The sequence below is a fragment of the Leptopilina boulardi genome, unplaced genomic scaffold (genome assembly GCF_019393585.1).
Source record: "Leptopilina boulardi isolate dan_hultmark-lab unplaced genomic scaffold, ZJU_Lbou_2.1 LbouV2_259, whole genome shotgun sequence".
Classification (NCBI taxonomy): Eukaryota; Metazoa; Arthropoda; class Insecta; order Hymenoptera; family Figitidae; genus Leptopilina; species Leptopilina boulardi.
The window spans coordinates 917,352-944,020 of record NW_026137817.1 but is presented as its reverse complement, the minus strand read 5'-3'; the positions used below and the strand labels follow the sequence as shown (position 1 = coordinate 944,020).

Sequence of the window (26,669 nt, the reverse complement as noted above, 5' to 3'; positions counted from 1 at the left end):
TACTCATACGAATTGACAGATACGAAAAAATGGAAGTGTTGTCAATATAAAGATTTTTTTTATTATCTTCCACATAAGATAATAATAGCGCCCCGAAGTGGATCAAAAATGATAACACCTAAATTTAAATTTTAAATTTATGTACATGGTTATTTAAATAAATTTATAACTTGTAATCCATGTTGTATATTTTTTTATCATTTTTAGAGTTTAAAAAAAATAAAAGTTTAAAAATATATTGATGTATTTATTTATTTATAAAAAGTATTTACAATTAAAATTAAATTTAAAAGAAAAAAGATACTAATTTATTTTTTAGTAAAAATTAATGTAAAAATAAAATACAAAATATTGTGTGCAATTAATACTTAAAAAATACATAAAAAAATAAAATAAAATTCATAAAATTCATTCAGTTTCAAAAAACCACTTTTTTACATTAATTATTTAATTAACAAATTCTTCACTGCAAATTAAAGTTTTAATTTATAAAAACTTATTTCTGTTTAAATTAAAAACTGTCATAAATGTACTGTAATAAATTTATCAACAATGTTATGTGTTTAACATCTATTTTTTCTAGGGTTAGAATTTAATAATATTGCAATGAGAATTTAATATTTCAGCAATTTAACCTTTAAATTTTTTTAAATATATATTCACTTTAAATTAAATAATCCATAAGCCCTTTTTCACTTTTATACTGAGTACTTTATTTTAAAATTAACAAAAACTAAAAACATTTTAACAAACTGAAAATTTTTGGTAATTTATTGTATAGAAACTCAGCTCGTGTTTTCGCCGTCAATATTTTTTTTTCAAAAATGGTTCCTTTCACTATAAATTACATAATCCAAATAATAACAGGTAAATTAACCCATAAATTGCTTTTAACCAAGTAAAGAAGGTTGACATTTCTGAATTTGACGTAAGATTGAAACAAGATGAATAAATCTTATTTTGAAATTATTCCTCTCAAAATATAAGAGAGGAAAATCCTCTCAATTTGATATTAAAACTTTAGTGCCCATATATAAAAGGAAAAGTTGCTGCAAAAGAAGAGGAATCCTCTAAATTTGAGAACTTTTTTTTTTCGGTGTAGAGAATTTTACGTAAGTTTTTTTTTAACTAGTGGATACATCCGTTTACGAGACTGAGTTTCGTAAAATGTGGTGAATATTACGGATAAACTCTAGAGATGTTTAGTATTTCTACTAATCTTTTCTGTATTTTCACTAAACTTTTCTAGAATTTACTCATATAATATTCACCACATTTTACAGAATTCAGACTCGTAAACGGCTGTAACCGCTACTCCAGAAAAGTTGTCTAAAATATCTAAACTGAATTTATTTTTTCTCAGCAGTTTTTACAGATTTTTAAAAAGATTTTGACAAAAAAAAAAGAAAATTTTATTGAAAAATTTTTTGTTTGAAGCAATTTTCAAGCTGTTTAGGTGTCCTTAGGCTTATTTTTTCATTTTTTTTTGATATTTTTTCAAAAAATATCATGAAAAGTGAAAAAAATTTTATAAACAATAATTCGATTTTTTGAAAAAAAAATTTTTTTCTCAAAAAAGATCACATTTTTTTCTTTCTAAAAATTTTTATTTGAACTCTCCAAAAATTCATTTACTTCTATAAATTTTAACTGCAACTTTTTAAAATTTTTTTTAAAATTATTTTTAAAATTTGTCAATTATTTCTAAAAAATTTGAATTAAACTCTTCCAAATTCAATTACTTAAAAAATTAGAATTAAAATTTTTCTGCAATTCAATTATTTCACAAATTTTTATTTAAAATTATTTTTTTCTTCAATAATATTTTAATAAAATTAATCGAAAATTTAATTATTTAAAACATTTTCCGAAATTCTAAATTCGAAAACTTGAAAAATTTTCTTTTTTTTAATTTATTTATTTTATTTAAAAATTAAAAAAAGAAGCGACTTTTTTTGAGTTTTCTTGTAATAATGTAAATCGACTAAAACGACTTTTTTCTTCCTCTAAATTCGATCCGAAGCTTGAAAATGCCAAAAATTAAATTTATTTACTACTAGTTTATTATAAAAGGATTATACGATTTTTTGCGTCTTTTTTCGATTTATTTTAATAAAATTCGACTTTTTCTACTTTTTTTTTACATTTAAAAATTTTTTTTTACATAAAATCCTTTTTTAATATACTATGCAGATCTTCTTTATTTAAATATTCTTTAACAAATTTTTAACTAAAATTTTTCTCTATATTAATAATTTTTAATAATTTTAATGAAATTGTCCACAAATTCAATTATCTTGTTTATAATTTAATTTAATTGTTTATAATTTAAAAAAAATTAGCAAATAAAATTACCAAAAAATTTTAATTCAAAATTACTTGAAATTTAATTATTTGCAAAAATTTCAATTATTTTTAATGATTTGTATAATATTCTTCGAAAATTCAATTATCTGAAAGCATTTTTCAATTAAAAACTTTTGGAATTCAATTTTATTATGTGATTTCTTAATAAATTCTTAATTAATAGAAATCACTAAAAATTTCTTTTATTACTAATAATTTATTTCTTTGTATACCAATACATGGTTTTTACAAACTTCTCATTTCGTTAATTACAAGAAAATGTTTCACTCCTTATATTTTTTTCTACAATTTTAAAATTTCTTTTATTATCATTATTGTATGAAATTTAACACAATTTTTTGAAATTCAATTATTTTCAAAAATTTCAATTTAAAAGCTTCTAAGATTTAATTATTTCTTAAATTTTTTGAAATTTAATAATTTCAATTATAACTCTTATGAAATTCAATAATTTTTAATAATATTCTTCGAAAATTCAATTATCGAAAACCATTTTTCATTTAAAATGTTTTCAAATTGTTGTATTTTTTGTCTGCAATTTCTAATTAATTTTTTAGTAACAAAAATCACCAAAAAATTTTAATTAAAAATCACTTGAAGTTCAATTAATTTCAAAAATCTAAATTGTAAGAAAATTTTTTAAAATTCAATTACTTTTAAAAAATGTTATCTAAAATTATTTAAAAATTATTTGATAAATTATTTTTAGATTGTAAAATTTAATTATTGTCTGTAAAACTTGATTAAGTATTGTCTGAAATTTTTTTTACCCACAAAACTACAAACTATATGACAAAATTTTTAATTCGAATTAACAATTACAATTATTATTATAAAATTATTTACAATTTCTAAATAAATAAATAAATAAATAAATTGATTAAATTAGACTTCAAAAATTTATTAAAATGAAATTTTAAGAATTTTGTTAGAAATTTTTTCTACAATTAGTTCGATTCTGAAATATTCGAAATAAATTTTCTTGATAATATATATATATTCATTATAGAATTATTATCATTACAGAATTAATAAAATGAATGTAATATCTAATAATATTAGTTATTTAAATTAAAATATTTATTAACCAATTAAATTTCGTTAAAATAAAAGAAAAAATCGACTTTTTTTGTGCCTTAAAGTCGATTCGAGGCCTTTAAAAAGATATTTAAAATAATTTAATCTTGTACATTTAATATATTTTTGTCATTAAATTTATTAAAATAGTATACTTACATACCTGGAAAAAAAATTTTTTAACATGGAAAAGTCCTGGAATTTTATTTGGCAAAAGATCTAGACACTCTGTAAAAAAAAAGATTTTGTTTGGAAAATTGATTATTTTTTGTGACAATTTTGCATCTGATTTATAATTATTATTTTTGATATTAATATATATATATATATTTTGTTTTCTTTTTTTTTATTTAGAAATGAATCGACATCATTATGCGCTGTTCATTCGAAATTGCCGATTAATTCTTCTGCTACGTCGTGACTTCTCGGAGGGTGATCCAAATATATTTCGTCCAGCTGAATGGCGTTGGAAATTGGCACAGGTATGTGATGACAAATGGCATCATTTAGCAATTCAAGTTGATTTTCCAAAAGTAACACTCTTTGTGGACGGCGAAGAATGGCATACAAACGAAAAGAATCCCGAGATTATTGACGATTGGCCACTACATCCAGCTAAGGGAATCAATACAACATTGGTGGTTGGCGCTTGTTGGCAAGGCTCCGATAACAAGACAAAACATCATTTCCGTGGTTATTTAGCCGGTCTCTCAGTGTTGGTTGGCCGTAATGAAAAAGCCGAAGTGCTTTCTTGTTTGCGTCATTGTCAAGAGGGCATTCATGTGCCACCGGTTGATCTTTTACAACCTGGCATTGAACTATTGACAAATTCCGATATGACTGAGGTACGAATTAATGGCGATAATCGTACTAATGTTGAAATTCTCCTTCGTCGTATTGGCTATTCGAATACACGTCGTTTTCCAACGCCAGGTCGTCGCAATTTCCGTCTCGATACAATAATAAAATGTGAGGGCGCACCATCGAGACCATTGGTAATACCATCGATTCAATCGTATGTGACTGTTTTACCACCGCCACGTCCCGGTATCAGTGTCAATGGTACTGGTTATGTTGCACGTGAATACACTGATTTTCGTCAGGGTGTTCGCGTGTTTCCCGATGCAAAAGTAACTGCCGGCTCAGCAGCAAGGCTTGATGCATGTGCAGTGAGTGTTTATCCAAGTTTAAATCCAGATCATGAGACACTTGATTTACCAGGCGATGCATTGAGAAGATTTCATAATATTGCAGCGCGAATTGATCGCGATGGTGTTGTACTCTCGGGCGCTGATTCGCCAAGAAATTATCAACAATTGATACGTTTGATTGTCTATACAAATCGTAAGCCGGCTTATTATTTGGATAGAGTATTTAAATTAACGTGCTCTGAATTGAGTGATCGTTTTGCGAGTAATGAATATATACAAACATTGGCTGTAATTCATCCAAAGGAGAAGACAACTCTTGTGCCGCATTCAACGTCAAATGAACCGCCAATGGCAAAAATTGTTGAACCAGCACCGGGACATGCACAATTGTCACGACATCACGCCGATATTTCCGATGAATATTCAACGTCAACATTGCAACATGAGAATGGTAGGACAATTGTTGGTTCGGGTGGTAGTCATGCTGTGACAATTGTTGCAGCGGCTTGCATTGGATTTTTATTATTAATGGGCGTTGTTGGAGCGGCAAGAGTTCGTGGTGCTTCTAAACGAAGACGCACAGCTGGCGATGAACTCACTGCCGAGACGGAAATGGCTTGGGACGATTCGGGACTTGCAATCACTGTCAATCCAATGGATCGATTGAATGATGGCAATAATGGCCAGCAGGATCATCGCGAGGATGATATTGATGATTCGGGTAGTTCCGATTCAGATGAGGGCTCATTTCGCGATGACGATCTTGATACATCGGATTGTGAGAATGATTGTGAATTAAATGCAGGACGACATCATCGAGGTCATAATGCACCTCACGATCTTGAATGGGATCATCGTGTCGTCTAATGATGCGCAATTAAAAATCATCATTTATCAGTACGGTTTTAAGGAGAGTACTGACACTCAGCGCAATTTAATTTTTATTTTATTTTTTTTTTTTTTTAGTTTCATGATCTCATCAAACCGTTGAACACTCTCTTTCTTCTTCTTGGTCCCTAATTTTTTTATTTAAAAAAAAAAAGTCTACACTAAATTCACCGTTTTTTTTTTTTTTCATTATTTGGAAAAAATAGTTGAGTGCCTCAAGATAATTCTAAATTCAGAAAGAAAAAATAATTTAATGTAGATTTTTTTTTCGTGCATTTATTTTTCGAAACTCAATATTATTTGTGATCAGGAAAACTTTTTAAAGAAACAAATTTTAAATAGATGAAAAAAAAAATGCGCTCTGCATGTACGATGCGCTAAGTAAACTTGACTAAACAAACAAAACTGAGATGCAAGAAAAAGTTTAAAAACTTATTGAAGAGAGTCGACTGAATTACATTTATATAATGGATATGCATTTATTCACGACTTTTAAAAAGCTTCTTGATCCAACTTTCTTTAATGCATTCTTGAAGATAACTTTTTTTTTTTTTACTGCATTAAAAACTCCAGAGTTAGGTTTTCGATATGAGTCCGAAAAAAATTTTTTCTTTTTTTTCCCCAAATAAAAGTCCCTGGGCACAAAAGAAAAAAAAAATTGCACAAAAACGAAGCACGTATAATTTGAGCACAAGTCAGTTTTTTTCAATATAAATCGAGAGAAAGACAAAAGAAAGAAAGAAAGAAAGAAAGAAAGAGAGAGAGTGAAAGAGAGTATTTTCGAATTAATTTTTCGATATCAGAGATGATTGATCTTATAAATAGAGACCTAGACAAATTGTGTTCTTTAGCGGTAGGTGAAAGTGTCATATTGTATCCGTCCCCGTAGATTTGCATTTGTAGAAAGATAAACCGTTAGTACTCTACTTAAAGAACCGATGGGAAAAAAAAAAAAAAAAAAAAAAAATTTAAGAGTGCAGGACGCTTTATCTAAATAGTTAACTCTTTCTACCTGCAGTATCTATTGCTCCAGCGATAGTGGCGTGAAAAAAAAAACGACGTTTTACGAGACGTCATTATATGTTTACAATTACCTAATTTATATTCTTGAATCCTATCGACTATATTATAATTATTACGTTATTATATAATTATTATTACAATTACAGTAGTAGCTGGGAAGGGAACTTTTTTACACTCCTAAATATTGTCGCTCCTATATAATATTAAAAAAAGGAAAAAAAAAAAAAAAAGATTATAACTATTGCTACTGAAGCTAGTTGTAACGTCAACTGCTGTTAGAATTTACTGTTATTGTCGATAAAAACAAAAAAATAGAAAGTCAGCCTCGGTAGTAATAATGCAAAGGCAAAAAAGCATTAAACGAGCAGCCGCACTATTTTAATTATCGAGAGACCTGTACCAATATTTGATCTCACGGATTTATTGTTTTTTATTTATTTTCTTTTTTTTTGCAAGAGATGAACTCTATTTGTGTGAACACAAATATTTTCGGGGCGCAATTTAAAAAAAAAAAAAAAAATATTTAGGTTTATGAAACAAAAATAAATCGGGCAATGCGTATTATATTCAGTGAAGGATTTTTTTTTCCAAAAGAGACTGATCAAAAAAAAAAAAAAAATGCAATACTTTTAGAAAAAATCAATATGATATAATAATTTATATATTATTATTAATGAATAATAATTATTGGATTAAAAAGAACAAAAAAATTATAAAAATCGTCTTCCATTGCTGACATAATACGCTGTCCCCGTTTTACAATATATATATATATTTTTCCTGAATGTTTCTTTATTGGAAGTGTGCAATTGTTTCGTTAATCCGAACTACTAAAGCTGCGCGCTTAAACATGAAAAAAAAGCAATCGCACTTTATTTGCGAAGCTGTGTTTGAAAGGTTTTAGTTTTATATAAATATATATATATATATTATACAAATAGTTATATATGTATACATAACTCTCGCTTTAGATAAACTCCACTGACTTTGTTGAAAGTCACTGACGTTTAATCATAAAAGTTGACTTTGTAAAAATCCTTTTTTTTAAATAATAGCTAAAAATATTTAAAAAACCATCAATAATATTGTCTTAAAAATAATAATAATAATAATAAAATATTGAAATATTTATAAATAAAAATGTAAATTTACATTTTTTTTTTTTTTTTGAAAAAATAATTTATAGTATTTTTTATTATATAAAATTAAAAATAAATATTTCATTTTAAAGTGAAATAAAAAAAAAATTTTAAACAATTGAAAATAAATGAAAATGAGAAGGGGAAAAAAAAGGGATTTTTATAAATTCATCTTTTTTTTAATCACAAAACAAAATATGGATTGTACTCCTAGCGATATAGGACATCAGGCAGTATTTGACAATATAAATAGAAAACAAGAAAAGTTGTAAAAATTACAATATGTTTAATCTCAACAAGAAAAAAAAAAAAAAAAAAAAAAATCTTATTGGATTTTAGTAAATTCAGCACTTGAAATTTCTCCGCAAAAATCATCATTATTATTGGCCTGCGAAAATAAGGCCAAGTGTCTGTTAAGATAGAAGATTGGTTTTCTGTGTAATTTTTTTTTTTTTTTTTTTTTCGCAATCCCAGTGTCCACTTGAAAATGGAGAGAAAAATTTTCATACACTCAAAAAGTAGATCATATTTTAAAATAATTTTTCTACTATTTTAATTATTTACATACTGTAATTTTATTTTAGTTTTTTATAAGTAGAAAATAAATTTATAGTTTCTTTTTATAAGTACAAAAATGAATTTGATAATTTTTGTAAAAAAATTTTATCCTAAATGAATTATGGAATAATTTTCCAAAAAAAAAAAAAAATTAATTTTAAATGAATATATTAAATTTTAGGTAGTAAAAAAAAAAAAAAATTGCAATGGCCTAGAGTTGAAAAAAAAGTTTATCACAAGATTATGCAAAAAGAAAGAAAAGAAAAATTATTGAGAAAACCAAATCTTGTATCGTGATGGACCAAAAACCTCGCAGACCTCATTTTTATGTCAATACTGCCCGTAGTCTTTGTTTTTTTTTTGTTTTTTTTTTTTTTGAAAGGTCGAATGTAATGCGTATTTAGAATCGTATCGATCAAATGTGTAGAACTAAAATTTATGTATGAATAATCTATATTCATAAAAAGTATATGATAATTTATTTTTCCAATGTGCATATCATATCATTTTTATAAGAAGTTTGTCAGATCTGAAGGCTTTACACCATAACTCGAAATAGCAGTTTAATAGCGTGGAGATTATTCGCCATTTATATAATATTAATATTTTAAATTATTGTAATTATATTATTATATATAATATGCTTTTTAACTAGTTTCTTCATTGTGTTCTCGTCTTAATTATTTAAGGATTTCTCTTGTAATTATTATTATTTTTTTCTAACCCTCTTACCGGCTAGAACAAGAGAACAGAGGAAAAGGAATAAAAAAAAAAAGAAGAATTTTAGCTATTTTGTGAAAAATGAATTTTATTAATTTGCAAAAAGAAAAAAAAAAGGAAAGCTCCATAATGTGCTGCGTCGATTAGATGTAAGGGCTAAGTTTATAAATAGAAATAGTACAATCGTGTGAAAAAAAAATTCAGTCCAAATACGTGTGTATATTCACGTAGCAATGCCTAAATTTTCTACTTTTTCTTAGTGGTCGTCGCTTTATTTTTTGATTTACAATTTCTATTGAAAAAAAAAAAAAAAAATCTCTACTAATACTTGAGAGACAAGAAATAAAAAAAAAAAAATTCATATTGGTATTTGTGTGAAAATTATCAGGCATTTTAGGTGTTTGCGATGGTGTCTGTAATTTTCAGATCCTAGTTAATAAAAAAAAGAAATTGTTTTCTTAAAAGGATGTTCCACAAAAAAAAAGAAAAAAAAAACTACTCGAATGACGTAATAGATAAATAACTACGTAAAAAAAATTCTCGACTACGTAAAATTGTACTAGATAAATCTAAAGAAAGAATCTATTAAAGATAATAATCAATCGATCGGCTGAACTTTATAACAAAAAAAAGAAGTGTTGCAGACTAGACTGGCTTTTAATTCATGGTTCGGATTTATGAATAATCTATAACACGAGTGTTGTACAGTCATCAATGTATATGTACTTAATTAAGCTGTGCGGACAAAAATAGGGGGTAAAAAAAAAAATCAAATTAATACAAGAGTTTCTCAAAAAAAAAAAAATTATTTATAAGAAACACAATTTAATTTAATAATAGTAATTAAAATTATAAATATAATTAAATAATTATCATTTAATTAAATTAATTATCAATTTTGATAATTAAGTATTAAAAAACAAAGTATTTGCAAAAGTATTCAAAACAAGTATTTTCAAAGCAACGTTTTTAAAATTGTTGATTTGAATTTTTTATGAAGTTAATTTTTCTTCTATTTTTACTTTTTGAGAGGCTCTTGACAGAAAAAAAAAATTCGAATGTAAATTTTTACAATATATGACATCAAATCTTTTTTTTTTATTTATTTGTGTGCTCGTGAACAAAAAAAAAATCATATCAAATTCGACTATAAAAAGAAAAATTCTAGAAATTACTGTCGTCTACCATCTCGAAGGAGAGAGATCTATTCACTGAGAATAATTAAATGTGTGTACGTGAATCACTTTATAAAAAAAAAATTAATAATGATGTTTAGTAAATTAAGAAATAAATTCTTCTTTAAAAATTATATTATACATAATGTAATTGGAAAAATTTATCGATTTTGATGTAACAAAAAAAAAACAATTTTTTTTGTCAGGGGGAGGGGAGAAAAACTGAGTTCGTCGCACGCTAGTTTAAAAAAAAATGCAAAGGGTGTTAAAATACATGTTTAATAATAATTGAAGAAAAAAAGAAAGGAAATTACACACACAAACACACACCTAACCACGCGCGTATGCAACACACCGCAAGTGACACTTAAGTATGATGATAAACGCAGGATTACTAATATACATATTATATTATGAAGGAAAGCAAAAAAAAAAAAAAAAAAAATATATATATATATAAATAAATATATATATATATGCATTGAAATGTGTGTATATATATATTAATGTTACGATATAAACTAATCAACACTATTAACGATTATGAATTAGCTAGGCTGTACTGAAGTATTCTTATGAGCTGACTAAATTCCCTCCCATTACATACCAATGGATTGTGTGTTAACTAATAAGATTTAAATATAAAAAAAAGAAAAGAAAACAGAAAAGAAAGAAAATAAAATGTAATAAGGAATTTAATTATCATGGATATTAAAAAAAGATGTCCGCTATATTGCTACAACATCTTTCTTCGAACAAAAAAGAGACGCAGTGTAAAACATAATTTACATTAAAAAAAAAAAAAATAATAAATAAAAACACCCTGAGTTATTCAGTGGCGTTGTCCATGGCGCACATGAATGTCAAATTATCTTTTTAATTCACAAATAAATGAAAGAAAACAATAAAAAAAAAAAAAAAAAAAGATGGTTCGACAACAGTGTATTAGCAATAGTAATACCATACCATATTATATGCGGATAACACTGCACATGCTAGAAAAAAAAAAAATGAAATAACTATCCGAACGACACATACATATTATAAATATTATTAAGGCGTCGTGTATTTGTTTAATAAAGGTGTACATTCGAAATTGTTTTAGTTTCAATTTTAAAATGTTAAAAAAAAAATTCCTTTTTTTACCATCACTGACTATAACAAGTCAGTTGACAGTTTTTAATGAGTAAAATTTTTAATTTTAAAATATTTGTAGCCCCTTAGTGTAAATATTGTTTAATAGCAGAATTGTCAATTATGTAATTTGATTTGATTCTGATGTCAAAGTCAAATTTATTTTGACGTGAATTTCAAATTTATTTTGACGGCAAAGTCAAATTTAAAATTCAAGAAATTCATTTTTTGATTTGATTTTAACGTCAAAGTCAAATTTAATTCGAGAAATTAATTTTTGTTGATTTGATTTTTACGTCAAATCAAAAAATGAATTTCTCGAATTAAATTTGAATTTTGTCGTCAAAATCAAATTAAAAAAAAATGAATTTCTTGAATTAAATTTGACTTTGACGTCAAAATAAATTTGAATTTGACATCAGAATAAAATCAAATTACATAATCGACACCCAGGGCTTCGAAGTGACACACTTTTTTACTTTTTTGATACTTTTTTTCGACACGGCTAATTTTTTACTACTAATTTTGGCCAAAAGCTACTAAATGCAACTTTTTTCAAAAAAATATTTTTAAATATGACAGAATTCAAGAATTTTAAATTTTAGCGAATTTTTTGATTTCCAAAAGCTCGCAAAGTTGATGATTTATTATGAACTATTATATAATTATTTTTTACACAAATTTTCCTTTTTCAAAATAACATTTAACACAATTTCTTTTTAAACGACCATTTACTCAATAAAATTTTTAATTTGTCAAATTTTTTTTTTGTCAGAATTTTTATTTTACAAAATTTCTCTTTACTCAACCGTTTTTTTTTTTTTTTTAATAATTCTAATTTATCCAAAATTCAGAGAATAATTGAATTTTAGAGTATTTTAAATTGAAAAGTGTTTTAAATAATTAAAATGCCAAGATCTTGATTAAAGTTATTAAAAATAATTATTTCGACAAAGAATTTGAATCAAAAGTTTTAATAATAATTGAATTTCAGGAGATTTTGAATTAAAATTTTTGTAAATTAGAATTGCTGAAAATTTTTAACAAAGTTTTAAACAGTAATTGAATTTTAGAGAATTTTTAATTTAAAAAATGTTTTATTTAATTGAATTTTTGAATAATTGAATTGAAATTATTAATTTAGCAAAGAATTTTAGATACAAATTTTAAAAATAATTAAATTTTGGATTAAGATTTTTAAAAATAATTGAATTTTTATAAATTTTTAATTAAAATTGTTATTTTAAAATACTAAATATTTTATATAAGCTTCCGATTCCAAGTTGTAGGATTTAAAAATTCAAATTACTTAAAATTCTACTAAATGAGAATTCTAATAAATTAAAAATAGATTAAATTAGAATTATTTTCAAGGAACAATTGGGTAAAGAGAAATTTTATAAAATAAAAAATTCGGTACTTTAAAAATCCCGTTGAATAAACATGCGTTTAAAAAAAATTCAGTATTAAATGCTATTTTGTAAAATAAAAATTTACGTGAAAAATTTATTTTTATGAAATAATGATACGCTCCTATCGTTGCGCCAAAAACAACAGATTTTTTCGCAAAATACTTGAAAAATTGAGCTAATATTTTGTATGGGAAAACTTAAAAATATATATACCTAAATATATTTTATATAAATATATATATTTTGTCAAAAAAAAATTTATTCTTAAAAAATTGTATATTTGAAGAAATTATTAATTTCGCCGACTAATTGAATTTTCACCAAAAAAATGCAATTTTTTAAAAACAAATTTTTTGATAAAATAATTAATATACTTTCACACATTTCAATGAATGATTATACCATTTTTTTTTTTTTTTTTACATGACAAGATGAAATATAAAAATTTTATTTTTAGCTAAAAAAATGTTTTCCCCAATTTTTTTTTATCAATAAACATTACAATAAATATGAGACGAAAATTCATAAAAATTTTCATTTAAAAGAAAATATATATATATTTCTTTAAAGTCGTTGATCATAAATGCATTGTTAATTTCAGCATTGTTTTAATTAAAAGTTTCAATTTTTTTGAGGAAAACAATTTTTAATTTGTGATTACGTCTGTGGCACCGTTTTAAAATAACAAAAATATTGTTAAAAATAAATTTTTCTTTTTCATACCAAAAAAAAGTGGGTTATGTTGGACAATGATGTGATTAATATTAGGGAAATAAATTGAAATTTCCGTTCTATATTTGTTATAAATATTAGAATTGTATATTTGCAGAGCAAATTGACTTATTTCATATACATACGTGTTGAAGATTAATTTATGTACAAATAATGATTATGTTTCATTTCTTTTTTTTCATAAAAATTAAACTTATTGAACAGTCCTGCTTCAGCTTACAATAAGATTTTTTTCCGATTTTTTTTTTTTTATATATATATACAACTTCGCAGATAGGAAACAGTTTTTTTTTTATCATAAATATTATTTTAAAGGATAATTTACAATGTTCATATAAACTTAAATATAGGTGTTTTTTAAATTAAGATTAAATAATAATATTATAGACAATTTATATTTCAAGAAAAAAAAAAAAAAAAAAATTATCCCTCACCAATATTGCACAAACAAATACAAGTCTAAGTCTCCAGCTTCATTAGTTTAAGTCTCTTTTTTTTATAATATAACACAAAAAAAACAATTAACCATACATATAATAGTAGCAGTTCGTATAGGTGAGTAATGGGCGCTATTAAAAGAAAAAAGAAAAGAAAAAAATTATTGAAAGAATAATTGGCTCACCTTGGAAAATAAAGAAAATATATCCATTGTCAATCAGCAAACGACAATCGTCGTTTGTTCGCCGCTACTTGGTAAAAATAATTTTATATTCTCAGCACTCCAATGAAGTAGTGCTCCTTGACAAACTACACTCCATACGTAAGGAATGAAAAATTCTTCCGGTTGTTCCTCCTCAACGTATTTGAATTTTAGTTCGGGAAATTTCTGTAAAAAATACAATTTTTTGAATTTCAAAAAAAAAAGTTTACGGTTTTTGATAATTTTTAAAAATCTATTATTTTGTTCAAATAAATAAAATCAATACAAACATTTTTGTTTTAGCAATGTTTGTACAAATTTCGAGAATAAAAAAATTCTTACAATTTTTTTTTTCAAGAAATTATTTTTTAAAAAAGAAACTATCATATTGAATATAAATTTAAAAAATTTTAAATTGACTAAATTAAAATTTATAACATTATTAAAAAAAAATTTATAATATTTTTCACATTTAACAAATTTTAAAATATTTAATTAATTCACACTATTACTTGATTAAAAATTACATTCAATTGTATTAAAATTTCAAATGTAAAAAAAAAAATTCAATTACCTATCTACTTAAAATGTTAATTATTGTAACGTTTAATTAATTTTCAAAAACAAATTTAAAATAATTAAAATGAGAAAATAATTATTTTTTAGTATTTATTCGAGTTTATTTGTTTTTTGCGGTAAAGATTTAATTTTTGAAAAGAAGCCTTAAATTTTACTACCTATTTTTAATCAACACTGAATAAAAAATTAAAAAAAAAAAGATTTTTAGAAATCCAAGAGAAAGTCAGTGTTTTTTAGATTTTTTTTCTAAATGATATAGTGATTTTTTTTATTTTTCATTTATGCATGCGATTTATTGTTAGTTGATTAAATTTATTAAATTACCCGCAAACGATCTTTTGGCCATTGACTAGTTCCTTGTTGAATGGTAGCTAAAACTTCATTGACACCAATTTGAGACTGATCATTTTGCTCCAATTTGTAGGAGAAAAAATTTATTACCTACAAAATTTAATATTTTGTTAATAAATAATTTCTATATTCGTTTTCTGTTTTTTAGTTTTTATTTTAATTCCTACATGGACTTCATCGATATATATATATATATATATATATATATATATATATATATATGTATTTTAAGAATTAAATAGTAACATGTTTCGATTCATTGAATTCTGTTTTCAACCATCGTGGTCTATATAAAGAAATTTTAATCTTCTTTAATTTTTTCATATTCATTTAATTTAATGTTTATTTAGGGTCATTCCATTATATTTCACCTAAAGTCGTTGCGGCCTAATTTTTAAAGAAGTTGATACTTTCAGAAATGATTTTTTATGATATTTAGGAAACGAAATAAAAAGAATTAATTAAAAATTTTTATTATTTATCTCAAAATATGTATTTAAAGTGGACAAGGTGCGGAAAAATGTCACCTTTTTAGCATTTAGAAACTTTTTTTAAAAACGTAGAAAAATTGTTAAAAGTGTAAAAAAAATTATTTTTTCTTGTTTAGAATCGATTAATTATCTATTTTTTAATGATTAAAGTAGTAAATAAATTAAAATAATATATAAAATAAGTTTTCAAAGTTGGTCTGTCAAATAACCTAATTTTGGGATTTTTATTAATTAATTACTAAAAAGTGGAGTTATTAAATAAAATAAAAACTTACCGAATGTAAAGTATTTGTGGTGAACTTTCAAATTTTCTTAGCACTTTGTACTTTTTAAATTTATAAATGTAAAAAATCTTGAGTCGAAAATTTGCACTTTGTTGACTTTTCCGATTTTTAATCGCTTGTAACTCTTTTGGTGCAAAATAAAAACTTTTGAAACCTTGTGGAATATTTAAGTTAAATCTAAATAAAAACTCACTTAAATTTTTGTGATGGATTTTGATCGAGATAAGGAGAAAATTTAATTCCAAAATTGTACGTATATTTCCAGGTTAATGTATGTAATTTTTTTAAACTTGAAGTTGGGCCACTACTTCAAAGACGAAAAATTACATACATTAACCTGGAAATATACGTACAATTTTGGAATTAAATTTTCTTCTAATCTCGATCAAAATCCATCACGAAAATTACAGTGAGTTTTTATTTAGATATAACTTAAATATTCCGCCAGGTTTCAAAAGTTTTTATTTTGCACCAAAAGAGTTACAAGCGATTAAAAATCGGAAAAATCAACAAAGTGCCAATTTTCGACTCAAGATTTTTTACATTTATAAATGGAAAAAGTAAAAAGTGCTAAGAAAATTTGATAGTTCACCGCAAATACTTTACATTCAGTGAGTTTTTATTTTATTTAATAATTCCACTTTTTAATAATTAATTAATAAAAATCCCAAAATTAGGTTATTTGACAGACCAACTTTGAAAACTTATTTTATATATTATTTTAATTTATTTACTACTTTAATCATTAAAAAATAGATAATTAATCGATTCTAAACAAGAAAAAATAATTTTTTTTACACTTTTAACAATTTTTCTATGTTTTTAAAAAAAGTTTCTAAATGCTAAAAAGGTGACATTTTTCCGCACCTTGTCCACTTTAAATACATATTTTGAGATAAATAATAAAAATTTAAACTTAATTCTTTTTATTTCGTTTCCTAAATATTATAAAGAATCATTTCTGAAAGTACCAAGTTTTTTAAAAATTAGGCCGCAACGACTTTAGGTGAAATATAATGGAATGACCCTTTAAAATTTTTTTTTTTTTGTAAAAGAGCATAAAAGCCCTTTTACAAACTTAATTTTTTTTTCAATAATGGTAAAAATTTAAAATCAATAATAAAACCTAATGAGAATTCAAATGAATCGAAACATGTAGTTATTACTTAATTATTAACATATTATATTTATATCGTTTAAGACTATGTGAAATTACACAACCTAAAATCAAATCAAGCCTTAAATTTCTAATTAAGGTACGTATATAAAATATGTCTAATTAATAATTATAAATAATTAAACATATATAATTATAAATATTCTTACCGATTCTATATTTTGAACAATATCTTGAAACGCGGAATGCATCGTGAATGGTTGAAAAACTTCTCTTTTGTATAAAAGTGTATAAACGAGATTTGGATTTTCAGGCAATTGATGCGTTAAACAACTATTTATTATTTCCAACACCATTCGTAGCACCTCCTCCAAAATCGTTAGGTCCTGAATCTGAAAAATAATTTCAAACATAAAAAAAAAAACGTTAATTTTAATTTTCTCAGTATTATTTTAATATTTCTATATTTAATTCCATAATGAATTATTAATTTGTTGTTGCAATTTTTTTTCCATTACATTTAATCATAAATCTTATTGAATTTTTTTTTTCTTTTTTTTTTAAATGTATAGAATAATTTATTTAGATTTATTTATTTCAGAATAATTAACTAATGGAATTCACAAATATTTTACCAAATCTGCATTCACAACGCCTCCATTGGCATTTTCCTGATCAGTTGAATTCGATGGTGGTTGATTGCGAATTTTTGTCTCTAATTTAACATGCTTCTTTGCCAATGTCTCAAATAAACTGACAAGTCTTTGACTTACATAAGGATGCAAATTTCTAAATTGACTTGACATATTTGCCAAAGCAGCCAAACAATTTGTATGTAAATATTTATCCTAATCGTTAAAGAAAAAGAAAATTTTCATTTAATTACGTTTGATAAACAAAAATAATGTTGAGGATAAAGAAACAAAAAATCAAACTTACACGCATTTTTAGCATATTATACTGAATTGTCCTTATTACTACAAGAACTAATAATCCACCAAGAGAAATTTCACTTATCGATCTCTCCGTATACCAAGTTATTCCTTTTAACGTCTGAAAAAATTTGCAAATTTTAATTTCATAAAAATTATAAGCTCGAAAGTTTTACAATTTCTTTTTGCCCGCAAACTTAAAAAAAACTAATAGTGAATAAAAATGATAATATAAAGTAATATACAAAATTAAAGTATAAAATATGAAATTAAATTACATTTAATTTAATTTAAATAATAAAAAAAATTTATTTTTATATGTTATTATTATTTTTTTATTTAATATAATAATAAAATATTAGAAATTAAAACATTGAGCAGAAAAATAAATAAAATGAAATAAAACGAAGTAATAAAAGAAATAGAATAATTGAAGATAAAATTCATTTTATAATGTCAATAGAAATTCTACTTACGATCTCGTGGACTCTTTTATTAAATAATTCATCTTCACTTAAAATTAAAAGAATAATAAGGGACATGTAAATATGATGAGATGTATTGTCTGGTGCGTTGTACAAAATTCTTAAAATTGGTATCACCTAAAAAAACACAAAAATATAAATTATATTTTCAAATTTGATTTTGGAAAATTAAAAATTTTAATCTTCAATTTTTTAAATTAATGTTTATAAATTTGATTTGAAAAAAAAAAATTCGAATTATCCGTATTTATTTTTATAACAATAAATTTTGCAAAATAAAAATAAGTTCGTTAAATTTTTGCAAGAATTGTAAGAAAATTTTCTGATTTAGAAAAATAATATTGTACTTACCAATAATTGAATATCGTCTCGTTTCATAATATATTGCTTGACATTTGGATTTCTGTATAAAAGCATGTATAAAAGTAGCGTTACCTCGTCAGTATTTGTTATTTTACAAATAGTATTATACAATTTATCGAAATTAAATCTAAATGAAGGAATCACTTTCGATTGGGCCGCAGAATTATCATCTGGAAAAAATTGATTGAATTATTAATATTTAATTTTATAAAGATAGAACATTCTGTCAATTATATTTTGAATAAATTATAAAACAATTTTTCATTTTTTTTTTACATAAATTAAAGAATTATAAATTGAACACATACTTTAAATTTACAACTGTTCCTTTAAATCAAATTATAATTAAATTTTTTTTTCCAAATTCAACAAATATTTAAATAATTTAACAAAAATAATTCATTAACAATAAAAAACAATTTTTTAATTCATTCGTAGAAATTATAGAAATTTCTATTAGAAAATAGAATTTTTAAATTCAATTTTTTGTTTGAAAATCTAAATAAATAAATATTAAAAATTAAATTTTTTTGTATTTAAATATTTTTAAATTCAACTATTCATTCCATAAGTTAATAAATGTAATTGTATTAAAAGTTGTAATTATTTTAAAAAGTTTAAATATTTAAAACGTAAGTAAGAATTTTTGTAAAATTCAATTACTTCACAATTTAATTTCTCTTAATTCAAATTTTTCTTATTAATTAATTTAAATTCTTTTCCTTTTTGCGAGTTTTATATATCTTTGTTTAAAAATCACTTTTCGAATATTTTTATTTTTAAAAAAGAACCAATATTTGCTGTTTTTGCTGTTAAAATTATGATACTGAATGTTTTTTCATCCTCCAACAAAAATAATTTAATATAAAATGAAAATAATTTGTATATAAAAATTAATAAGTTTTTTTTTTAAATGTATATCTGTAAATTTTTAAAATTTGAAAAAATTATATAAATATTGCCTATGTTTCATTTATTGTTATTTTATTTGTGCTCAAAATAATTTTTATTATTTATTCAAAACAAAATTGAATGAATGTTTTTGTATTAAATTTTTATTAATAAGATATTAAGAATTTAATGCATCTATTTTTCTTTTTCTTTTTTTTTTATAAAAATTTAATATTTTCATTTAGGTATTTGTTTATTATTAAATTTTCATAATTTAATTTTTAGTTTAGAAAAAAAGTAAAAAAAAATTTTTTTTTTTAAATTTTTGAATATATAATCACCTGGCACATCTGTAAAAGAAAATAATGCATCTCTATAAGGATTATGGGAAGTTGTCCAGTGATTTGTCAATACTAGTAACAATAACAATGATTGACTAGCTAATGGGGTTTCAGTGTCTCTTTTTCGTTCTATTTCCTCGTTTGCACCTCCACTACTTATTTGTACATTTTTCCGACTATTTCCTATTCCAAGCGTGATGACATTCCATAATCCCGCTGAAAAAAGTATCAAAATTTATATTTAGCAAAATGTTTAGATGATCATTAATTAATTTTTATTATTCTATTTCAATAATTGTAATTAAAAAAAAAAAAAAAAAAAAAAAAACCTAAAAATTTTGTATTTCAATATAAAGCATTAAAATTGTGAACAAATTTTTGAAAAAAACTACATTTTTAAATTTTTACTAAATGAAGACAATTTTCGAACTTTACCGGCAATACTTAGAACAAGACTGCTTCCATGGGGTTGAGTAAGTAATCCAGGTGGTGCATGCTCTTGTTGAATAAAATTATTTAATAATGTGCAAATAATAATTGGAGCAAATGCACTCTGCTCCTGATGCATTATTATTCGATAACAAATACTGTATTCCGCCGATGTTTGTGAAAATAATTGCACCGATAATAGTACAAGTAAACAATTTATTGCTTCCAAATGTACCAAATAGGTAAGATCACTGTCGAAAAATGAAAAAAAAAAAAACATGTTTGTCTAGTTTAAATAATTTGAATTTTGTTGTTGAAATATTATAATATTTAAATATTTATTTCTTCAAACCTTAAGGGAACATTGACAATAACATCTTTCAGAGCTTCGAAAAATGACTGCAATCTAATAGGAATTGCATCTTGTATTTCCGATTCTATAGCTTGCACTTCTGTGTGCTGTACCATTTCGTTTTCTCCTATTGTTTCGATAAAGTACTTTAAAACACATCGAATTGCAAACAAAGAATTGTATGTTTGCCATGTATAAACAATACTGTAAAAGAGAAAGAGAATAAAAAAGAAGGCAGAAAATATTATTTCAGAATCATTAAAATTTTTTAAATTTAAACAGAATTGCCACAAAAAAATATTTTTCAACTTCACGCTAGTTTTCACTATTTTCACTAGAACACGGATCACAGTTTCTTTTTTTAAATAAGTAAAATAATTGTTAATTAATTACCGAAAATATGTAACAAAAAGTTGATAAAAAAAACTGATAGTTAAACCAATTAACGTGCAAAATAACTAATTTCTATCTATTTTAAATTTAAATCCAAAAAATTTGTATTACAATTTCATCAATAATTGAAGCATTAATTAATAGTTTAAAATTTGGGTAAATTGAATCTTGGATAACTTGAAATTTAAATTAATCAAAATTTTCATAAATTGAAAATTAAATTAATTAAAATTTAAATAATAGTAAAAAATTTTATAATTTAAAATTTAAGCCAATTTAAATTTGTACAAATTGAAATTAAAAAAATTTGAAATTTATATCGATTAAAATTTAGATAATTTAATATTTAAGACAATTAAAATTTGGAAATATTGTAATTCTGATTCGTTCATTTTTAAGTTTTGATTGATTAAATTTGCATTTAATTAAAATTTGAATTAATAAATTTATTTTGACAAATAAAAATTAGAATTAATTAAAATGAAAAATTTTCTTCAGGAATTTCTGAATTAAAAAAATATATATTTATTTCACATCAAATTTTATTAATTTTATTTTAAATTCGTGAAAAAAAATTTTCTTTTGAATATTATCACTGGATGTATTATTTCTTATTGAGTTAATTAAAAGTTTGTATCACGTGAAATTTTAATTGAAATTTGTATTAAATAAAATTTGTACAAAATTTAATTTTGAATTGAATGAATTTTGAATTAATTTAAATTTATTGAAATTAACCTAAATAATTGTTAAATCGATGAAAAATTTTGATAAATTCAAGCTTTTGGGTCAATTGAATCATTTATAGCAAAATGAATGTGCCTTAAGTTCTGAACGTTCAAATGAACGAAAAATTTATTTACTTAGGTTTTTACTTTCAAATTTTATTATAAAATATTGCTTTCTGTATTCAAAAATACATTAATAATTTATTAAATGTTTAATATACTTTTTTATTTTTCATTGCTGAAGTAATTTTGAAAAAATTTATAGAACAAAAAATTATTTCGTTCATTTAAACGTTCGGAACTTCAGGCACATCAAAATGATGATAATCTGTAATTTTTTTTTCTATATAAATTCAGGAATGTTAAAAAACATTCTTAATAAATTAAAAAAATAATTTTTCAACGTTCCTGAACTTAAATAAATTTTTTTAAATAATATATTCGCAAATTAATTGAATCATGAGAAAGGTGAAAATTGTAACAAATTATCAAAATAGATGAAATAGGTGAAAAAATTTTAAATCGGTGAAAAAAAAAATGAAAAGGTGATAAACTCTGATTCTTTCTAAAGGCAAAATTTGTACGTAGCTGAAGTACGCAACGTTTATGATAAACGATTTTTAAAGAAATAATTTTTTAAAACAAAAAATTCTATAATTTTTTGCCTAAAAAATATTTCTTGTAGTATTCATTAATCAACAATAAAAAAAATATTTTTTAAGCAAAAAAATATAGAATTTTTCATTTTAAAAAATTATTTCTTTAAAAATCATTTATCATAAACGTTGCGTACTTCAGCTTCGTAAATTTGTTAAAAAATTTTACGCATTCAGGAAGTGTATATTTCTAATTTTTTTTTATAGATTTTTTCTGAAAATTTGTTTAATTTTCTTAATTTCCTTTATTTGTGGCTACTCTGTTAAATTATATTGAAACTTGGAAAACTGGAGGGTCAGAACTCGTGAAATCAGCATAGAAAATAAAAAATATTTTTTTTAAATCGAAATATAAAAAAAAAAAGTTCTATTAGAACACAGAAATGTTTCTACCAAGCGAAAAAAAATTTTTTTTTTCTTTTACAGAAGTTATTGCAAAATGATTTTTTTTGGTCATTTTTTAAACAAATGCTTATTTCTCGTACACGAATGGACCGATTACAATAAATCAAACGGCTACACAAAGGGGAGGAAATAGACATCCGTTTAAAATTATAAATTTAAAAAAAAAATAATTTTTTCATAATTTTTTAATAAATTGTTTATAAACAATTAAATTTTTTTTTATGTTCTGTGCCTATTAAAAATTCGAAAAAAAAAAATCTAAAATACTCTTAAAACTCTAAGGATTCGAAATCTGTTGAGGAAATTTATGTGTCTCGACAATGCTGTATGCCGCGCAACACAATTTTTATCATTACTATTAAAATTATAACTGCACATAAATTTTCTCAACGGATTTCGAATTCTTAGAGTTTTAAGAGTATTTTAGGATTTTTTTTTCGAATTTTTAAAAGGCGCAGAACATAAAAAAAAAAAAATTATGAAAAAAATAAATTTTTTTTTTAAATTTACAATTTTAAACGGAAAAAAAAAATTTTTTTTCGCTTGGTAGAAACATTTCTGTGGTCTAATAGAACTGTTTTTTCTATATTTCGATTTAAAAAAAAATATTTTTTTAAAAATATATATATATATTTTAATTTTTAAATATTTTTTTAATATATATTAAATATTTTTTATTTTCTATGCTGATTTCAAGAAATTTTGACCCTGGAATATTTGTAAAAATTGTATTTAAATTTTGAACTAATTTAATTGTATTTAAATTATTTTTTTTTTTTACTTTTCAGATTGTTTCGAAAGAAGCAATTCAGCCATCCTCGAAAGTGCGACTTCAATTAAAGAACCTATATTCCCAGTTGTATGATTGTTGACCAGCAACTTTTGGCATGTTATATCTAATCGAGAATCAAGTTCAATTTGATCGGTTCTCGTTAAAGGCGGACGTATATTAAATGATAAAAATCTATTCCAAAATATATCGTTCGGCATTATAGGTTCCTTACTACAAAAACGTTCCAGGTATGAATTTTTTGATAAATCATCATGTCGACTGGGAGTTGCACCCATTTTTTTTTTGATTTTCTGTTACTTTCCTGCAAAAAAAAAAATAAAAATGATTCTTTTATCAAAAAATTAAATTTTTACGATACAAACATACGACATCTAAAATACTAGTAAAAAAGAAATATTAACATTATTGTATATATAAAAATGTTATTTACCTTAAAATTAAAAACAAAACTTATTTATTTATAAAAACTATTATTGAAATTATTTTTAAGAAATAAAACTTAACCTAAATTTTACATAGAAAGACATTTGAAAAAAAATATTTCTTACTTTTCGAAATTGATTTACTTTTTTTGCTTTTGTTATAATAATGATTAAATTAGTACACGTCAATCTGTCATTATGTCAGTAGACGTGACGACTTTTTTTTTTGCACCTAAATTCTTTTTTGCACATGTTACAAAATCCGTATTTGTTAAAAATTAAATCACTAACTTTGTTAATGTTCTTTTGAGTTTTTTTTTCTTGTTAAATTTACGTCAAAAGGAACTTTATTTGTGCGGATAACCTACAAATTTTTATAATAAATTTTTTCCTATATGTTATAATGAAATAAATGCGCCGATGACAGCGCGTCAAAAAATTCTAGTATATATACAGGGGCGACTCTATTGGGTAATATACAAATTGTTTGAAAAATTTTAATGTTATATTAATAATTAAAAACAAAAGAATAGTCATAAAAATACAAAATTCAACTGACTTTTATGATTAGCATAAATAATTTTAATTCACAAGGTGAGTGAATGTAGATACAGTTTGTTTTTTGTTTAGGGCACTAAATTATAATGCGTCGCTCCTGATTTTTTATTGTGGGTGGCGCCACTGACGCGCTTGTATTATTAGAAATTTATTTTTTAAAAAGAAAAATATAAATATTTATTAGAAAAAGTTGCAATATAACGAAAAATATAAATTTATATATCAGAATTAATGAGTTTTTAAATATTATAAAAAATCCTATATATTTTAGAACTGAGGGCTAAAAATTTCGGGAAAATTTGTATATAACAATTGTGTGTGTTTTCTCTCTATTCCATAGTAAAGAATAACAAAAATAGTTTCATAATAAAATATATAATAAATAAAAAAAAGTTATAAATATAATTTTCTTAATATTATAAAAATTAAGTATTTCTATAATAATTTTTCAAACAAAAAAGAAAAAAAAAAAATAACGCTTTTTGTCATTTTGTTATATTGGCAACACTGTTTTGTAAGCTCTATGAAGTTAAAAGAGGGTCACAGCAGAAAACGAATGTGGCTTTTGGTGTGAGATCGGCACAACCCTTTTTACAAACGGTGATAAATTTTTTTTTATTAAAAAATAGTGTCGTGTCAGTGTTAATTGAGGAAAAAGTTGTCAATTCAGTGAAAACTAGTGAGCATCGATTGTGTCAATAAAGTGCCGGCTTGTTTTTGCTTGTACATTCTTTTTGGAGCTTAGAAACATGGGAAATATCTACACTTGCGGACCAAATGAAGCGCTTGTAGTATCAGGTATGAATTTGTAAACAAATGTTTTATATATTTTTATAAAAAAAAAAAAACAATTTTTTATTTTTTTATAAAATTCTGATGTATTTACATCTTTTTATGAATTTAATACTATTCTTCGTCGTAAAATACTATATATATACTATATATACAGTACGCAGAATATTTTGAGGTTACTATTTTATGTCATAAATTTCAATTGAGTTTTTCTAGGAAATATACTTTGTTTTATGCGTTTAATATTACACAATATTTAAAAGTATTAAAAAAATTTTATTTTTTCATTATTCTTGTTGATAGATATATTATTTGCGTGGGACATGAATTTTGAGGTTAAGGGTACTAGGAATTTTCTTTATATAGGGGTTGAAAAAGTATTACTGAATGTTTTTTTTGTTGTTGTTTTTATTAATTTAAAAACAAATTTTTTTTTTGATGTGATAATAAAATTTTAATTATAAATTTCTCAATGTAGAAATTAAGTAAAATAAATTGAATAATCGATAAATAATTGAGTAAATTGAAAAATGCATAATATATATTGATGGAAATTTATTTTTTAGTGCATTTTTTTATGTAGATAAATATTGTTTTACATTTTTTTTAAGAATGATGAAAAATAGTTGATTACTTTACATTCAGAAATTTTTTATTGAAAAAACTTCTTTTTAAAGTTTACGTTGACAGTTTAGATTTTTATTTTCTTTCATTGATAAGCGAGTATATGATTCACACATTCTAAGCAATGATTCACATATATGTAATTTAATAAATTCTGTTGACTTTCTTATTTTCTTAAAGAATATAGATTTTGTTTTTTTTTTTTTTTTTCTAAAAATATTTTCTGAGAATTACAATTTTAGGTAAACAATAAGTGATGAGCAAGTATGTATTATGTGAATGATCGAGAGACAATTAAAAGATAATTATTGTTTGCATTGATAAATATAAATCAAACGTGATTGCGTAAAATTACACATGGTACTAGTAATCACGTTTTAACGTTTATTTTTTAAATATTTTTGAAATAAATTTTTTTCTTCATTTTTAAAGGTACGGTTATTTAGGTTATGTTTGATTGTTTCAATATTTGACATTCGATCTAGTATTATTATCTAAATATTTTCTTCTTAATTTAGAAAATTATTTATTTTTGCGAAAAATTAAAATAGATTTTTTTCTTCGAATTTTTCAACATTTCTTTCGTTGTTGCAGAAGAAAAGATTAAGTTTAATTGAACTCAAAAAATAAAATAGTTGTTGATTATAGGCATAATTTTTTCAATTAT

General features: G+C 23.1%; 3 protein-coding genes across 4 annotated transcripts in view; 2 read left to right on the top strand and 1 right to left on the bottom strand.

Annotated features, from left to right (window-relative positions):
- The window catches only part of LOC127280998 (calsyntenin-1), a 28,274-nt gene extending 17,080 nt beyond the window's left edge, over window positions 1-11,194 (top strand). The window contains exon 4 of the mRNA XM_051304470.1: window positions 3,799-11,194. Within this exon, the coding sequence (XP_051160427.1) occupies window positions 3,799-5,462 (1,664 nt within the window). The 3' untranslated portion in view covers window positions 5,463-11,194. The remainder of the gene's footprint in view (window positions 1-3,798) is intronic.
- Window positions 11,195-13,781: 2,587 nt separating this feature from the next.
- LOC127280997 (dymeclin) lies at window positions 13,782-24,442 on the bottom strand. Its single transcript, XM_051304469.1, has 12 exons — window positions 24,155-24,442; window positions 23,595-23,907; window positions 20,632-20,835; window positions 20,286-20,530; window positions 19,851-20,066; window positions 18,607-18,788; window positions 18,247-18,372; window positions 17,778-17,891; window positions 17,474-17,686; window positions 17,048-17,230; window positions 14,920-15,036; window positions 13,782-14,202 (listed from the first exon to the last, which is right to left on the bottom strand). The coding sequence occupies exons 2-12, from the start codon at window positions 23,879-23,881 to the stop codon at window positions 14,032-14,034; spliced, it is 2,058 nt and encodes a 685-aa protein (XP_051160426.1). The 5' UTR covers window positions 23,882-23,907; window positions 24,155-24,442; the 3' UTR covers window positions 13,782-14,031.
- Window positions 24,443-25,002: 560 nt separating this feature from the next.
- LOC127280978 (flotillin-2) overlaps window positions 25,003-26,669 on the top strand; it is a 297,326-nt gene continuing 295,659 nt past the window's right edge. Inside the window, exon 1 of one of the 2 annotated variants that reach the window (XM_051304438.1) lies at window positions 25,003-25,384. Coding sequence is in view for 1 of the 2 variants with exons in the window: in XM_051304441.1 (XP_051160398.1) it covers window positions 25,336-25,384 (49 nt within the window). In the remaining variant the exon portion in view is untranslated. The remainder of the gene's footprint in view (window positions 25,385-26,669) is intronic. The other variant, XM_051304441.1, reaches the window with a different exon arrangement.

Bases quoted from the DNA above. Each gene is read 5' to 3' on its own strand.
- LOC127280997 (XM_051304469.1), bottom strand. From the start codon at position 23,881: ATGGGTGCAACTCCCAGTCGACATGATGATTTATCAAAAAATTCATAC. The intron at 18,373-18,606 runs GTAAGTACAATA...GTGTTTTTTTAG, and splicing joins GAGACGATATTCAATTATTG to GTGATACCAATTTTAAGAAT. The intron at 17,231-17,473 runs GTAAAATATTTG...ATTATTTTTCAG, and splicing joins GCGTTGTGAATGCAGATTTG to ATTCAGGACCTAACGATTTT.